The sequence below is a fragment of the Leptopilina heterotoma genome, unplaced genomic scaffold (genome assembly GCF_015476425.1).
Source record: "Leptopilina heterotoma isolate Lh14 unplaced genomic scaffold, ASM1547642v1 Lhet_362, whole genome shotgun sequence".
In the NCBI taxonomy this organism is placed as follows: Eukaryota; Metazoa; Arthropoda; class Insecta; order Hymenoptera; family Figitidae; genus Leptopilina; species Leptopilina heterotoma.
In genome coordinates, this window is record NW_025111043.1 from 481,384 (window position 1) to 500,799 (window position 19,416).

Here is a 19,416-nt window from a genome sequence, read left to right on the forward strand (position 1 = left end):
GTATTTTAAAAGTTTTCCATATTGAGTATTGATTAGTATTTAACCAACTACATTTAAACTAATTTTCTTGATGATTATTAATATTAATTAATGAAGAAGAAAACGAAATTTTAAGGAAAGTAAAAAGATAATGTTTAGAATTTTTAAAATCGCCCTAAGTGTGAAAACCATCATGGCTTAATAACGGCCCAGTACTGGCAAAGTTGTCACCTATAGTCTTGGCCGATATTATTGGGACGACTCTTGTGGTGTTAATTACGGTTGGACGTCGGCAGACGTTAATGGCCCAATATTGACTGCCATTACTCACCCAGTATTAGCAAAATACAAAAACTAATATAAATTATTACATTTTTTATTAATTAACTAATTAATTTATCATATTTATACGTCTTTTATTTCACTTTGCTACTCTGACGTGAAGTCAAGAAAGCTTTATGGTTTTATAAGCTACACTATTTATCGATATTGTGATATTATTATGGCGAGGTACGTCCCAATATTGGCAATTGTATTTTGCCATCATAGCAGATACAAAATTTTTGCTATTAATGTGCCATTACTGAGTCGAGCAACGTCCCAATATTCTGAAACTGAAATTACCAACGTTTATTCGACGAAAATTTTTACTATAGCTAATTGCTTATTTTAATTTTAACAGCCCTTTAAAAAAATTACGAAAGGATCACGGATTTCGCAAAATTCCTGGAAATTCAACTAAATTATTGTTTTCTCGCCTCGCAAGCATTTTTTTCTCTTAATAATCAGAAGCCATTTAAAAAAATTGCAAGAGGATTCAAGGCGAGGAAAGTAGTGATTTTTATTTTTTGTCACGGATTTCCCAAAAATCCCAGAATTCAGTTTTATTCAATACTTTCAATTACAACTTGCCATCATAGATAGAAAAGTTTATCCTAATAATCTGATAATAATGTACCAATATTGGTCCGTGCTAAGTGCCGTTACCAGCAATGAGACGTTTTGTATGCTAGTATATAGGCCCAGTAATTTTTGCCAGTTTTCTGCAGACATTCACTGAAAAAATTACATTCTAATTCTAAGAAAATCTTCTTAAATATGCGCCAAGAATATTCCCCCACTTAGATTATGTGGAAAATATTCTTACAATAAGAAGAAAATTAGTATTGTAAGAATATTTCCCACTTAATTTAAGTAGGGAATATTCTTGGCGCATATTTAAGAAGTTTTTCTTAAAATTAGAATGTAATTTTTTCAGTGTTGACGGGCCCGTTTTGCAGTCTTGGAATTTCACACTTGGAGCTTATAAAAAACCATTTATTAGCTTTTTTCCGAGAAGCACCACGTGGAGGTAACCACTATTAGTTGTTTTTGGCAAGTTTTTAAATCCCGTGCAGAAATTGCCCTAACAGGGCCCTGACCCCGCATGAAACCGGGAACCCGACCGGGACCCGACCTGGCAGCTCGTCAAATCAGGCTTTGCGCCATGGCGCCGGCCGGGTTCCTTGTTTCACCCAGGTCTGGACCCGGCCAGGCCCCTGTCAAAATTTCTACTCGGGATTATTTTCCAGGAGCTTAGTAAAACTAAAAAAATTCTTGTTAATTAAATTTGATAAAAGATATGAAACATTTTCATTTCAGTATTACTAAATTATCTTGGATCATAATTTGTAAAAACAAAAAACATCTTATTTAAAAGTAATAAGTAGGTAAAATAAAAAAAATTAGATATTAATATTTTCAATTTTTATGGGTAAAAACCCAGGCGGAAATTTCCAACCGGCGCGGATCCTAGCCCGTACTGACGCCGGTGTAACTGTACTGGCTCGGAATCGCCTGCCAACCGAATGTGAACGGGCATTCTACCGAATAGTGACTAAACCAGGAGCGCGCTGGCAACCGGCTCGGAACTGGCATTCTACCGCCCGCTGACCGGCCGGGAGAAGCCGTTCCGTGTATAATTCAACCGGCTGGGACCTGGCACTCTACCGACCGTGGATTTTTCATTTAATAGCCAGCTGAGCGCTGGCATTCTACCGACTGACAACCGGGTCGGATCCAAATGATAATTTCAACAAATATTAATACAAAAAATAATAATTAATTGCAAAAGATAAATACTGATGACAATTCATTGACAGTTCACTTTACACATTTTTTTAATTTTTTTATACACTTAAACGTAATTTTTTATTACATACACATTTGAAAAATCCTAACGCTTGGAGGTACGAACCTACGCCTAACCGAATATTTACGCACTGAAATCTCGCACGCTAACCACTATGCTACGCTCGCATGGGACTCTCAAATCTTAAATACTCTCAAGTGTCACTAGCTCAAATAAAACTTGCAGAATTACTACGCGTCAATGATACCGCTATATTTTCAATACTTTATTGAATGTATATTTAGGACTATTTCAATATTTCGTTAAAAAAGAAACTTGTTATATTTTTATTATTATATAATACATATATTGAATAATTGTTTTTCAATATAATAATATTGAACGTAATAATATTAATAATTTTAATTAATATCTCAATAATAATAAATTTATTATTATTAAGATATTAATTAAAATTATTACACAGAAAAAAATGCGAATGGTAAAAACAACCACATTTGTGTAGTTAGAAAAAAAGTAGTTAAAACTACCATATTTAGCAGCATTTTAACTACACTTCCTTAGTTAGTGGAACCAAAATGAAGTAGTTGGTTTTATGTAGTTAAAATAACTACTTTACGTAGTTGAAATAACTAACAGATGCTTGTAAATGGCTCAACTATAGTGTAGTAGTAAAAACTATTGTTAAAAATAGTTAATTTTACTATTGTGGTAGCAAAAATAAGTTATTTTGTATTAGTTGCAAACAAAATGAGACTTACTGTTTTTATATAGTAAATACAATCTCTGAAAGTTGTTACTTTTATGATTTATGTAGTTAAAACAACTATTTCTTACTAGTTGCAGAGAAAGAAAGAAATTTACTGTTTTCATATAGTAAAATGAATTGTTGAAAATAGTTATTTTTACTATTTATGCAGTTGAAAAGATCATTTTTTTCTGCAGAGAAAAAACGTGAGTGGTAAAAACATCCACATATGTGCAGTTAAAAAAATATAGTTAAAACTACCATATTCAGCAGAATTTTAACTAAACTTCCATAGTTAGTGGAACTAAAATTGAATAGTAGGTTTTATGTAGTTAAAATTACTACTACACGTTATGATTGTGAATAACTCAACAATAGTGCAGTAGTTAAAAATACTGTTAAAAATAGTTATTTTCGGAATTTCTGTAGTAGAAATATCCATTTCTTGCTATTTGCAAAATAAATTAAAACTTACTGTTCCAAAGAGTAAAAACAACCGCTGGAATTTGTTATTTTTATGTTTAATGTAGTTAAAAGAACCAATTCTTACTAGCTTTTGATAATTTATCTCTATGGTGGTAAGAAACATTTATTTTTATAACTACAAAAGTCATAAAAGTAACAATTTTTATGTTATTTTTACTATATGAAAATAGTAAGTTTAATTTTTTTATAACTAGTAAAAAGTGGATAATCTTACTACAGAAATTCTGAAAATAACTATTTTCAACAGTACTTTTAACTACTGCACTATCGTTGAGTCATTTAAAATCATATGTTGGCTACATTTCAACTAAGTCTTTGAGCTTAAAAAATTAGTTACTGCAACTAAACGGAGTAGTTATTATGACTGAGTCTAAGAAGAATGTCCTCAAGTACAATGCCAGTCATCGTAGCGTGCGAGCGTGGTTAGGTGGTTAGGTTATCGGTTTGCGAATGTTAGGGTCGAGCGTTCAATCCCCGGCGTTTGGGGATTTTTCTCTGTTAGGTGTATAAGAATTTAATATATAAATTATATATGAACAAAAATAGGTAAGAGAAAATATAAAAAAATGGACCTCAATAATAATAAAAAACAAATAAATAATTTCATTTTACTACTTTAAATAGTTAATTTAACTATTTTTTACAGTTGTTACAACTACAATTTGTTACGGGCGCCTATAGGAACTATGAAAATTTAGTTACTGCAACTAAATGAAGCAGTTAGTATGACTAACAGCAAATAGTTAAGATAACTGTTTTAGTAGTTAAATTTACTGTAAAAATGGTATTTATTACTAGATTTTACAGTTAGACTAACTATTCTGTCATAGTTCATTTTACTAAATAATGTTACGGGCGCCTATAGGTACTACAGGAAATAGTAAAAAAGTAGTCAAATTTACCATATTTTTTTTTGTGTGTACTAACGATTATTATTCTTTGACAATGTTTACATACACTTATTAGAAATTTAAATAGAACTCTTGATTTTTTTTTCTAAAATTTGTTTTTCTCTTAACTAATATGACATATTACGCATTAAAGTTTAATTTAGGTCAACAATTAATCAACTTTTTGTAGCCGATATCAAGTCTGTCGTTGACATGCGAGACGTTGAAATTTAATGTAGTGGAAAGTGGATGGCTTAAATTTCAATACGACAAATTATTCCACATTTACATTTCCATATTGGGAAAATGAGTAAATTTTTTTCTCTATTAGTACATTAATAAAGCTGTTTTTTAGAAACAAAGAACGTTATTAATGAAAAAATTCACCTTTATTAGTATATAAATAAAAAAACAGTTTTAAACAAATGTGAAAATGAACACAAATAAAAATTATTGATTGTTGACAATTTTCTGATTTCAGATGATTATAACAGGGTGGTACTTGATTCAATACCAGGAGAACCTGATTCGGATTATATAAATGCATCGTACGTCGATGTGAGCACAAATGTGAAAAAATTAGCTTGCATGTCTTGGTATCATAAATAATTTAAAATAGAATATATTTTTCATGCAGCACACGACAACTTATATTAAATGATTGTTTGCAGAGTTTATTGAAGCCTAATGCATACATTGTGACTCAGGGACCCACGGAACATACAGTAACTGAATTTTGGCGTATGGTATGGCAGGAGAAGGCATCCTGCATTGTCATGCTCACAAAAACATTCGACTTCATCAAGGTATATTTATATGTATATAAAAACCAATTCATTTTCTGCATTTCAAATCCATTCTCGTTTAAAATATTAGAAAAAAATGCCCATGCTCTGATTGAAGATAAAATAAAACGTTGGCGAGAAAACGAACAGCATATGAAAAAAAAGAAAATACTGCCGGTGACGGTTTATCGTTTAATTAATTAATTTCTAATAAATAAATAATTATTATTAATTCGTGATTATTTGTAAAAAGTCGAGAAGTCTTAGTATGGAAATTGAAAGATACGATTAAGATATGTGTTTTTCTTTAAAATTGTGACTCAGTGAGAGAAACTTTTTAATTTTTATAAAGATGAATCTAATTGAAAGGAATAATTTCCAGACGCGGGAAACTTTGTGACTGCGCTTTTTTGCTTCTTATTTGAAAGTGAGTAAACATTAATTTCACTTAGTAATATGTTATTGAGAAACTGGAAGATCAAGAGCAGGTACACGCGGTGGTGAATTCATGAAAGCTTGCAGGTCAATTGCTATAAACACGCAACTTCTATCTCAAACAGAAACTTGTTCAGAAGTAATTATACTTCACGTCTCAGATATGATGTTTCAAAAATTCCAGTCACTATCTGTGACAAACATATATCTTTATTAAAATTTCACGTCAACTTGTCAAGTCTGTAATAGTTAATTTAATCATCTCCATAAACCGTGTTATGTAAATCCAGATGAATTGAAAACAAATTAAAAAATTAATTAAATCCATTCCGTCAATTGATGTTATTTTATATTTTTTCTTATTAAATTCGCATTCAGTTGTAATAACTCATTTAAAAGTTTGTTTACTTTTATAAATGTCAAACTTCCTTTCAGAAAACAAATGTAGATAGTTGCTCCCTTGACTAGAATAAAATTTGTTGCGGACACTTTTTACATTAATTTCAGAATAAAAAATTAATTATTTACCTATCTTTGGTTAAACACCGATTATTATTCATATTAAGAATAAAACTATTATGTAAGTAATAAAATAGAATAAACAACACCACAAAATAGTCAAAATCATTTTCAGCGCACTAATCATAACTACATCGACACTATAAACAGTTTTGATATATTCATTTCTCTTTTATCTTTTATTTGTGACCAAGGTACCCGGGATGTCCGGGAGTCAGTTGACCATGACCTTCAGGGAATTTTGGTTTCCTTAGAATAATCATATCTCTACATTAACGCTAAAATATCCCCGGATGTCCAGGATTCAGTTGATCATCATCGTCAGGAAATTCAGGTTTCCATCGGAGTATGATTATGCGATGGAAACCAAAATTCCCTGAAGATGATGACCAACTGACTCCTAGGCATCCGGGTGTACCTTGGCGTCAACGCGTCCCTGATGAAGCAAAATTTAGCTAATTTTGAAAAAATAACACCAAAATGGATTATTATTTTAATCTTTTCTGATGTTAATTTAATCTGCAACGCTTTTTAATACCTCACAATTTACTGTGTTGTTTTTAAAAACGTTGTGAACTTAAGCCTCATACATTCCTTTAATCGTTACGATTTAAATTATTAAAAAAAAAATTTTTAATTATTAAAAATTCATGTATATAGTAAAAAGGAGTATTTAAATTTAAAAAATATAAAAAGAGTAAAGAAAATCTTTTTTACATAATAAAAAATGTTAATACAAGAAAATTACATTTTTAACACAAATATTTTACGAATAAAATGAATAACTTTTGTTGCAAATTGTCCTTTTATTCTCTAAAAGCGATGTATGCAATTTTTCCATTTAAATTAGATTTACCGTCTTCGAAGCAAGATTTTCAGAAGGGATTCAATTTTTCCACTCAATATCCCTGCAATCAAGTGTCCCACTATAGTGGATTCACATCTGCATCACGTGGTTGCACTTTCATCTATACGGAACATTGCGCAATTGACGCATGTAGTGCATGCTCGATATTTTATAAAAATAAAACAAGAAACGTAGTGATATTTTTGCAAAACAGAATTTATAGTCAATTTTATGTTATTAAATATATTCTAAATATATTCTTAGAGTAATTTTCATTCTTCCCAATCAATCTGATTTTTTCTATTTTTTAAAGAGAGAGAAATAATTTTCTAATTAATAAAACATTTTTTCGTGTACACTTTAAGAAACAAGGAGAGAGAAATTTTTTTACATTTCTTCGGTGTGTTAAATAGATTTCTAAAAAATTGATTCAAAAACATCCAGTTGACTAACATTTATTTATATATCAAAACTATTCCTACACGAACAATCTTTGTTCAAGAGTTATTCTAGAATTTATTCAAGAATTGAGGATAAGAAAAAAAAATTTAATGCTGCAGAACCGAAGGTTGAAATATTATATTAAGCTTTTCGAGAAGAACTGTACTTAATTTCTGGACAACTTGTTGAATTTTCATGAAGAATTACAGAACTGATTTAAAAATCGAAAAATATGAACTTAAGGAAAAAAATTTGCCTGCGTAAGTAATCGAACTTGAGACTTCGGCGTGCGTGACTGAGATATTCAGTCGCGGCGTCAAGAACAAATAATTTCGAAACCGTTTCAAAAACACCTGAAAATTCTTTAATGAATATTGAATTTTTCTGAAAGAATTATCCAATTTTTCCCGTATCCTCAATTCTTGAATAAATTCAGGAACAACAAAGATTTTCCGTGTAGTCGCAGAAGAGTCGCCTTAATTGCAAATTACAATCGTTAGTTTCTAGTGTGGGAATGTGATTTATTCTTCTTATCTGCATTTAAGATTTATACGACTTCATTTGTTTCCTTAATGCGACAAAGAAGAGTTTTGCAGTTGAGAGAAAGCGTTAGGAATATTGGGCGGAACATTATTTTTAGTCTAGTATAAGAGAGTAGCAGTGAAACCTGGCAACCAAGCGTTATTTTTCATTAAGGATAGTCAACGACATTCCCAGATTAAGAAAAGTGGCAAAACGTAGTTAACTGCAGTTTCCATTTCGAAATTTTTGCACGAAATTTTCTTCATTTTTCTATTTTATTTTTTTTTGTAAATCCATTGCTTAGAATAGTAAAATTTTACTAATTTTTAGTAGTTTTCATGGAAGACTTTTCCCCTTTTCAATTAGTAGAATATTACTAAGTTTTAGTAATATATTATTAATGTTTTAGTAGTTTTCACTAATTAAAAGTCACTTTTTCACTAAATGAATTAGTGAAACTGTTTTATCGATTAATAATAAAACATTTCTACTAATTGTTAGTAGAATTCTACTAAGTAATTAGTAAAATCTACTAATAATTAGTAAAATTCCACTATTTGTTAGTAAAATTATTATTAAATCATTTGGTGGAATACTTTTCGTCATTTCATTAGTAAGTTTCTACTAATTCAGATTTAGAGAGTGCAAGAGCAAAAGCGATGAGAAATGTAAAATTAAGCGAAGTCATGATGAAGCGAAGTTCTACGAATTGCAGTGACACCGATTTTAGAATTCTTGGGTTCATTAATGCTTACTCCGACCACTCTCTTACATTAGTTTCACACACCCTTATGATTGAAGAAAATTCTTACACATTGGTTATTTCAGATTCCTTATTTTTATTCTTACCCTTTTGGATTGAATTATGACTCAAAATATATATATATAAATGTGTCATTTTTGTTACTGCTCTAAATGAGTCAATGTTAAACATCAAAGAACGTGGCGCTACCAAAGAGTCTCATTTTTGTTGCAACGCGAAGAAAATTTACTCCTGATATTTTACTATATTTAGTTCTGTAAAACTGGAATGAAAGTCCAAAACAGTAGTTTTTCAAGAACTACCTCTCTATATCTGAAAAAGCGATATACCACAGGTTCCACTTAGCGTATATACGTTGTTAATTAGTGAAATTTCACCAAAATATCAGTAAAATTTCACTGATTCTTGAGCGCATATACCTATACGCTAATTGATACTTGCGGTATACTTATCGCTGAGAATCAGTAAAATTTCGCTAATTCCGACTTAGAGAGGGTGCTGTAAAAGCAATTTAATTAAATGATAATGACACACGGAAAAAAATTAATCTCTAAACTTGAAATAATATTAATTTGAAGTCCAATGAAATATAAGTGTATCTAAATTAAACATTATAGTCACAATTACTGTGATAAGTTGTGTTTGATTCTGTCAAACTTTATACCAGAAAACGCCATAAATTCACATCTCTGATTTAGAGATTTGTTAATTTCACAACTTTTTTTATATGAATTAGGTACATTGTGTTTTAAGTTAATCAGTGACAAAAAAGATTTAAACCGTTTTAATTAATTAAGTATTAATTTTATTTTCAAATATCCAAATAAAAGGGAAGGTCTGTGAAGGAAGGTCTGTGAAATTTTAAGGTTACAATTGTCGCCCGACAAAATACGGCACTGACTGATTTAAATGACGTGAAATAGGTAAATAAACATTTTTCAACCACTTTTTCTCTAAACACAGACACTTTTTACAAAATAGGCCAACATACAATGGGTAAGAATCTTCTTAATAACCTGAATTCAAAAGATTGTTTAAATTCATGCAGAAACGCGGTTGTCAAATGTAAAATTGGAAATGATTGGAAAGTAATGTAATAACAGACAACAAGAAGCGGATTACTGCCAGTCGCCAGAAGAGGGCAGAAGCATGCAGAGAGCACAATGGTCCAGCTGTTATATTCTTAGCATTACATCACTTTCCAATTTTACATTTTACAACCGCGTTTCTGCATGAATTTAAACCATCTTTTGAATTTAGGTAATTAAGAAGATTCCTACTCGTTATATGTTGGCATATTTTGTAAAAAGTGTCTGTGTTTAGAGAAAAAGTGGTTGAAAAATGTTTATTTACCTATTTCACGTCATTTAAATCAGTCAGTGTCGTATTTTGTCGGGCGATAATTGTAACCTACAAATTTTACAGACCTTCCAACGCCGTTAAAACAAAAAATGAAATAAAAATATAAAATTCGTATTGTGTTTTAAAAATATCCAACTACTTTTTTATACTTGTCAATGTATAGTTCATACAGGGAAAACAATATAAATATTTTGTGAATAATTCTCACTCTAAATTGTGATAAATTATAAATTCTTATTACATCGAGTTATTACAAAAATAAGAATTATATAAATATACGACTAAAATTTTTAATATTGTTTATTCAAATAATATATTAGATTTGAATTTATTCAAGTAAGTTGATAGTTTAGAACATATGTTCCATATGTCATAAAATTTGAGATTCCTAATATCATTTTTAGGCATAAGAAATACGTGTTCTTCACAATACTAATATTCGGATTAGATATAATACCAAATTTCAGTTTTAGTGATCTGCTTACATCTTACGTCCGATTCCAGTGATAGTTTATGCCTAAATCTCAGATTTAATCTCTAATTTAGAGATTCATTTTTTTCCGTGCAGTTCCGCGTAAAACATGAAGGTGCCATCGGCTCAAATACAGAAAATATTACAACTTGATATTTCAAAGTAGCAAATTTATCTATTTCTTTTGTACAATATGATATACAGTAAGAAAAGCTACCCAAGTAGAAATGTAATACTGGCATAGTACTGATCTTGTACTAACTGCCAGTATTGCAGTACTGACTTCAGTACTAAGTCAGTACTGGGAAAACCCTGGCTGGTAACGCTGTCCAGTACTGATTTTTACCGGCAGTCAGTATAAGCTCCTTATATAATTATTAAAGCATGGGGAGTAATTTATTGAATACTAATAATTATTATTAATATTAATTATTATTAATTAATTATTAGAATTCCTTTTATTAAAATAAGTTTTAAAAAAATATTTATCTTATTTTTTCATTATTTATTTAAATTTTATTTATTTAAATGAATGACTAAATTATTATTATTACTGCTTATTAATTATTTGAACTTATACTTTATGTAACACTGTTAAGAATTATACACAAAACACTTAAAACTAAGACGGAAAAATATCGCACGCACGGGGGACCGAACCCTAGACCTCGAGGACGCAAGTCGAATACACATACCGCATAGCCACGCAAGCTCGGGAGTTATCTCGCATAAACTTCCTTTTGAATTGTGGGGCCGATATATACAGTGCTTTAATAATAAATCCACTGCATATTATATTTATTTCAAGAAAAATTATTATACATATATCTTTATATACATTTTATCAAGTCATTATGTAGTAATTAATAGATACATCATAATAATATGGTAAAAATTATTAATATAATTATTTATTTATTATTTATAATCTAATTATTTATTAAAATAATAATAATAAAAAAAAAATTTATTTAAGAAAAATTTTTGTTAAATAAATAAATAAAAATATATACATATACAGCTTTAAAAAATAAAATTTTTTTTATTATTAATAATACGTAATAATTCTAAAAATAATTAATTAATAATAATTTATTATTATATTATTAAAATATATCTATTAGTTAATAATAAATTAATAAAATGTTTGATATTATTGTTGATGAATAATGTTTTTACAAATCTTTGCAAATATTTTAATTGTTAATAAATCAAACGATGTTTAATGTTTAATTACATTATAACAAATTTTGATTGTTTTTTTAACTCCTTCGCAGTACTGATTTAGTGTTAAGCCAGTTTTCTGCCAGTACTGATTTTAGAACTTTTCTAACTCCGACATAGTACTGATTCGGTTTTGGAGTCAGTATACTCCCAGTACTGATCGGGTTCCGAAAGTCAGTACCGACGGTCAGTACTGAGTCAGTACCATGTCGGTGTTTAACTCCGTCCTAACTCCGGACATTTCTACTTGGGTACATGTCAGTCATAGGAAAAAATGCGTTTTGCATAAGTCTATCTCACTTCCACTCATGGGCTATGACTGACATGGTAGCTTTTCTTAATGTATGTCCTCTTAGTACCGCACTTTGCTACCAGTTTTTTGTAATTTTTTCTAATGGTGCTCCGTGAACTTAAAATAGTAAAATAAAATTATTTATTATACATACACGGAAAAAATAAATTCTGTAAGAATTCCTGAATTTGTTCCATAATTGAGGATTTGTGCAAAGTTCCAGAAATTTTTAGAAAGTCAATGTAAGTATATCTGAATTGTTCCGAACTAATTACGAAACGGTTTTTGTGAGACTTTCAAAATCAGCAATGTAAATAAATTCCTGGAGAAATACAGGACTGGTCTATAATATTATCGAAATTTTGTCGTAGAAATTATATTTCTTCTAAAATAGTATTTACAAGCGTCTAATCAAGGAGAACTCCAGTTTAAATTTCATAATAATTCCCGAACTTCATCGAAAGAAAAGATGTGACGACCCCGTTTCTCACAAGCGCTGAATAAAAGTAAAGTCTAGTATATAAGAGACTTCCCAGGTCCCTACAACCAGCGTGCGATTCAATGCGTCGTGTATTTGCGTTTATTTGTGTATAAATTATGTGTGAGTTAGAATATATGTAAGTAGCTATAAGTGTATTAAGTATGTATGTATGTGTGTGTATCCTCCTCAACCAATCACAGTTCGCCTTGCTTGACGAATGTCGATCAAGTATATATGCGTATACACAACTTCTTTTTTTTATTTTCTTTGCTACGGAATTGTTCCGGAACTATTCTGTAGCCCTTATAAGAGCTTCTTCATATATGAAGCGACCCTCTGAATTTTTCCCGAACTCATCGGAAGTTCTACCGTCCAAACTATCTGAAATACTCAGCCGCTACATTTCGTAAAAACTATCACATAAATACCGAGTTCTTACCATACAATTCCTGAATATCTATTTTGAAAGTTCGACATTTCTTCCAAATAACAGCTCTATAATAATTACCGACTTTTGCTCATATCCTCAATTTCGGAACGAATTCAGGAACTATTTCCGAATTATTTTTTTCCGTGTATATTGTTGAATTCCATATGTTTATCTTTTCCCCTACCTACTTATCTATACCACCCAGTGGGAAATTTCCAACCGGCGTGGATCCTCGCCTGTACCGACGCCGGAGTAGTGGTACTGGCTAGGAACCGCCTGCCTACCGCCCGAGAACTGGTATTCTACCAAAAGATGACTTGGCCAGGAGCTGGCTGGCCATCCGTCTCGGAACTGGCATTCTACCGCCCGCTGACCGGCCGGGAGAAGCCGTTCCGTGTATAATTCAACCGGCTGGGACCCGGCACTGTACCGACTGCGGATCTTTCATTTCCTAGTCAGATGTGCGCTGGCAATGCTGGCATTCTACCGCCTGACAACCGGCTCGGATAAAAATGATAATTTCAACAAATATCAATAAAAAATAATAATTAATTGCAAAAGATAAATACGGATGACAATTCATTGACAGTTCACTTTACACATTTTTTTATTTCTTTATACACTTAAACGCAATTTTTTATTACATACACATTTGAAAAATCCTAACGCTTGGGGGTACGAACCTACGCCTAACCGAATATTTACGCACCGAAATCTCGCACGCTAACCACTATGCTACGCTCGCATGGAACTCTCAAACCTTAAATGCTTTCAAGTCTCACTAGCTGAAATAAAAATTGTAAAATTACTACGCGGCAATAGGCAATTTGGAAATACGAACTGATGTAATACCGGTATATTTTCAATACTTTACTGAATGTGTATTTATGAATATTTCAATATTTCGTTTAAAAAAATGTTAAAAAAAAATGTTATATTTTTATTATTATGTTTTTTAATATTTTATTACATAATATATCGAATAATATGAACATAACTTCACTGCAAAACAATTTATAACATATAAGTAATAGTATTAAATTGAATAAAATTTTAATGCACAACACATTTTTTTAATTATTTAATTTGCAGAAAAGTGTCAATAAATAATTACTTAATATATTGTTTAAATTAAAAAGAGATTATTAATTAATTAATAATAAATTAATTTATAATAATCTCTTTTTTATATATTGTATTTAAAATGTTATTTATTGTAGGCATTATAATATATTGATCACATTTTCTTTCAAGTTAAATATATTTTACTTCTTTCAAATTAATATATTATTTATTAAAAATTATTTATTTAATTGCACATTAATAAAGTTGGATTTTTATATATATAATGAAAAAATTAAGTTTCTTATATTCTTCCTTTGCATGAATACTATTAATTTATTGATTGGTTAACTAATAATAATATTATAATAAATGCAATTAGTTATTGTAATAATTAATTATAATAATAAAATAAATTTATGATTATACTGATAATGTAAACTATAACAATAAATGACGAGATCCGCAGTCGGATCCGCCCCAGCACCGAGCCAGTACAGACCTAACATCCGTCATTCTTCCGACGCGCGTAGAAGAATGAAATCTGCAGGCGGAACAAATCCAGTACCGCGCCAGTACTGACGAAAGTAGAAAGGCGGATCCAAAAGTCGGAGCCTAATCTGTTCCGCGCCGGTTGCATTTTAGGATCCGAATCGGTACAGACCATCGGTGCTGGCGGTCCGTACGGGCGCGGATCCCAGGCGGTTGTATAATCCGACATTCGTCCGACTTTTCCTCCTGGGCATATGTATTTAAATTCTATATACCTAACTGAGAAAAATCTCTTAACCCCGAGAATTGAACACTCGACCTTAACATTCGTAAACCGATAAGCTAACCGTGCACGCACGCTACGATGACTTGCTTAATACTTAAGGACATTCCCGACACAGTTCAACTGATAACAGAACTATATTAATAATAATTAAACATAATTTTCTAATTATTTGTGTATGGCAAATTATTCAAACATATTAATAAACTGTAATCAAAATTTTAACTTCAATGTCAACTATACTTATTGGTACTTATTAAAATCTTATTATACTAAATTATTATTTGTAAAAATATTAAATTATGTAATAAGTGAAGTTATTTAATTTAATAATTTAAAATTTATTATATTTTAATTTACTATGTCCAACCTAACAATATTTTTCGCATCTTTGATTCAATAATTGTAAGTCTAAGTAATACTGAAAAATTAAAACTTGTCTGCAATTATGCGTTGTTAGCTCATTACAATAGATAGAACGTTAGTCTATAAATATGTACACTGGAAAAATTTAAAGCGCTCTGCTGACTTCAATGCGAGACAGTCAGCGCGCTCTGTCATAAGGGATGGCAGTTACCCAGGCGGAAAAGTCGGACGAATGTCGGAATTTACAACCGGATCTGAAAAAGCAACCGGCGCGGTACAGATTATGCTCCGACTGTCGGATCCGTCTTCCCACTATTGTCAGTACTGGCTCGGTACTGGATTTCTTCCGCCGGCGGATCTTATTCTTCTGCGGCGTCGGAAGAATGACGGATATGTTAAGTCTGTACTGGCTCGGTGCTGGGCCGGATCCGACTGCGGATGTCGTCATTTATTGTCACATTATAAATCACATTATAAATTTATTTTCAATAAATGTGTCATAACTAAATAATTATTACAATAATTAATTGCATTATTTTAGAAAATAATGATTAATTAATAAATGAATTTAATCAAAATATTAAGTAATTATTTATTAAGAGTTTTTTCAAAATTAAACAATTAAAAAAATTTGTTGTGCACTTATACTGTATAATTATTATAAATAAATTTATACTATTAATATAAATTTATTATTATTGAGATATTATTAAATCATAATATTGAGAATTAATAATAAATTATTAATATTAATAAATATTAATATTCATGTTAATAATTTATTATTAATTCTCAATAATATTAATGTTAATTAATAATATCTCAATGATAATAAATTTATTATTATTGTGATATTAATTAAAATTATTAATATTATTATGTTTAAAATTATTATATTGAGATACAATTATTTAATATATTATATAATAATAAAAATATAGCTGTAGCATTGACGCGTAGTTATTCGACAAGTTTCATTTCAGCTTGTGACACTTGAGAGTATTTAAGATTTGAGAGTCCCATGCGAGCGTAGCATAGTGGTTAGCGTGCGAGATTTCAGTGCGTAAATATTCGGTTAGGCGTAGGTTCGTACCTCCAAGCGTTAGGATTTTTCAAATGTGTATGTAATAAAAAATTACGTTTAAGTGTATAAAAAAATTAAAAAAATGTGTAAAGTGAACTGTCAATGAATTGTCATCAGTATTTATCTTTTTCAATTAATTATTATTTTTTGTATTGATATTTGTTGAAATTATCATTTGTATCCGATCCGGTTGTCAGTCGGTAGAATGCCAGCGCTCGACTGGCTATTAAATGAAAAATCCACGGTCGGTAGAGTGCCAGGTCCCAGCCGGTTGAATTATACACGGAACGGCTTCTCCCGGACGGTCAGCGGGCGGTAGAATGCCAGTTCCGAGTCGGTTGCCAGCGCGCTCCTGGCCTAGTCACTATTCGGTAGAATGCCCGTTCACATTCGGTTGGCAGGCGGTTCCCAGCCAGTACAGTTACACCGGCGTCAGCGAGAATCTCTCTTTTTCGGGAGCAGCAGTTACCCCTGAAAGAGTAACCGCTCGCTTTTTGCGGTTAACTGCGTTCCTTTCTGATAGAGTGTACTGCTGTCCTGCAAAAAAGAAAGCATCTATCTCTACAAAGGCAGCAGCGTGCTTTTAATTTTTTCAGTAAAACTTGAAAATCTAATACATACACTTACTGTAATTGCCTATATTATTTAATTTTTAAATTATATAGACAATTCTTTTACTTTGTTTACTATATCCATTGTTTGCAGTCGTCATCTTTAATACAATTTAAATAAAAGGAGGAATATTTATTTGAAAGAAAACTATTTATTCATATTATTTAATCTTTTGTTGATAAATTATTTATAATTATTAATTAACAACTATAAACAGTGTACCCAAAAACAATGGAATGACTGAATCTGGTTCCAACTGGGATTTCCTGACATAGGTCATTAACTGGTTTCAGCGTTACAAGCCCGGTTTGGGCGTTGACATAAAATTTTAACTACATAAAATAGTTCAAATAAGTATGCAAAGATGGTCAGACTTGTTAAAATATTAAATTAAAATATTAAATATATTCCAAAAGAAAAATAAGGAGAGAAGGGGGAATAGCAGTAGTAGTAGAGGCGACTAGAAGCCTAGGTATAATAAACCGTTTATGACACTCTATTGTTGTTCCGTGCCCTTTTATACTAATATTGTAAATAATTATCTTTCTTCGAATATTTCCGTTAAGTGTTTTCGTTCAACGTTCTTTCTGTACGGTCGTGTTTAAATACAAATCTAATAAAAAGTGATCTTGTTTTTTGTGTTAACTTCCCATTGCTTTTTCCTTTAACTTTTTAATATCAAAAAGACTAACTAAACAAGTAGTTATTTCTATTACTTTTTACTCTATTAAAGGGGGACGTAGTTAAAAATGTATCATGAATTGTTTTAAGTGAATTTGAGGCTTGCAGATATTTTGCGTCAATCTTTAAAAAATTGCACGGTAACATAATGATCGTACGGGGTACCATCTCAAAGCTAAAAATACGGAGAGCTATGTATTATATTAGTTTCAATCCAGTACAGTTGTACTGAAATTGATGGTACCCAGTAGCATAAAATGGTACTAGATAACATCTACTTTTAACATTAAAATTTTTACCTCTCATTTCTCTCAGTGTACGAATATATTCCCGAGTAATGCAGTTATTACTAAAATACTATGCTCAGTCAGTATATTATCTTTTACATTTAAAATATTCATTTTTAATTAGGCATTACATTAAAATATTATGCCTTGTATTATATTTCATCACTAAACTTTCAGCTTTACGATTAAATTTCCTATCGTCAATTCCCTTTTTTTAAATTTCAGGTAATGTGTGTTCAATATTGGCCGCCAAATAAAGAAAAAGATGAGGAATATGGTGGAATCGGTGTTTCGGTATTAAAAGTCGAGGAATTGGCTAATTTTCACATAAGAACAATAAGGCTTTACAAAAAGGATGAAAATGGAGTAAGTACATTGTTCGCGTGTAAAAAATATTATTCTAATAGTAACATTTTTTATTTTTAGCATTTAATACTCTATATATATAGTGGAATAAGAATGAATTAATTCGGAATGCAAAGTAAATAGCATTTAAAAAGTTGAAACGCTCGTTGAAACTATTCCCAAGGGAAATCTTGAGCCAAATACTAGCACAAGTCTATTGAACATTGTTTACATATTTTATTAGGAAGTAAATTCAATTTTGTTGTTTCAGAAATACGCGCTCTATCGGAGTGTAGAGACACTTGTAATGAAATAAAAAAATAAAATTTTAATAATTAAAATAGCAGAGAGAAAATATTTATTTTCTATTTTTGTTATTTGGAAATTTTGTTTCTTTTCTTTATACCAAAGAATCATTTTATTTTTTATTTTTCTACAGCTTGGGAAATATAAAGACACAAGTTTTATTTTCAAAGGAAAGAGGAGCTCGATTTGAAACATAAATAATAAAAAAGAGAATATCATTGATCAAAAGCTTGCTTTTTACTATTCTTTCCATTTCCGTTCGAATTATTTACGAAAAAAGTTGTGCCAAGAAGAATATGGCTTTAGAATATTTCCCACAACTGATTTTTCTTTGAATAAAAAATATGTATGAATTGCGAATTTGGGTTTGCATTGAAAAAATGTAAATATACATATTTTTCGTTATAATAAAAGTTGAATCAAAATTTTATGAAGAAAAATTACAAAATAAAGAAAATGAAATTTCCTAAAGAATGTTTAAGCAAAACAAAGTTTATTTAAATTTAAAAAGAGATAAGGAGATAAATTTTAACCTACACGAATAAAGGAGCAAAATAGATGCTGAGAATTTTCGAGATTCGAAAAAATTTGTTCTTGACTGATGTCTTAAAGCTTGTGCGCGCGAGAGTAAATCAAGATCTCTGAAACTGGCAAGTCTTTAAACAACTTCTTTGCGACCTTGCTACCTTTTTTCGATTTAAACTTCCTGAATAGAGTTGAGAGTTGAATGTAACAGGCAGAAACTAAAAAGCTGAATACATACTCTCTTTTACAGGGGAAAAATTTCTTTTTAAAAATTTTAAGTTTCTAGTTCAAGTATTGCGTGCCCTTCCTTGTACCTAAATCATTAAGCCATGGTTATATGTTTAATACTAAAATAATAATAACAAAAATAAACCAAATGGTGACCATACTGAAAACTTTGGTGTAAAGTCAAAAACTCTCACAAACTCATATAAGAAAGAGCATCTCCCGCGAGATATCGTCCCAAACAACTTTAAAACTTTCCGCACTGAGTTTTGTCTTGAAAGTTGTAGAAGAATTATTTATACAAGTATGCAAGTCTAACTGCAGCTGTTTTGTAACTTGTA

At 30.3% G+C, this 19,416-nt stretch overlaps 1 protein-coding gene across 1 annotated transcript in view; it reads left to right on the forward strand.

Annotated features, from left to right (window-relative positions):
* The window catches only part of LOC122505668 (receptor-type tyrosine-protein phosphatase U), a 592,942-nt gene that overhangs the window by 467,794 nt on the left and 105,732 nt on the right, over positions 1-19,416 (forward strand). Inside the window, exons 5-7 of the mRNA XM_043617444.1 lie at positions 4,716-4,792; positions 4,906-5,040; positions 17,900-18,040. Coding sequence (XP_043473379.1) covers positions 4,716-4,792; positions 4,906-5,040; positions 17,900-18,040 — 353 coding nt within the window. The remainder of the gene's footprint in view (positions 1-4,715; positions 4,793-4,905; positions 5,041-17,899; positions 18,041-19,416) is intronic.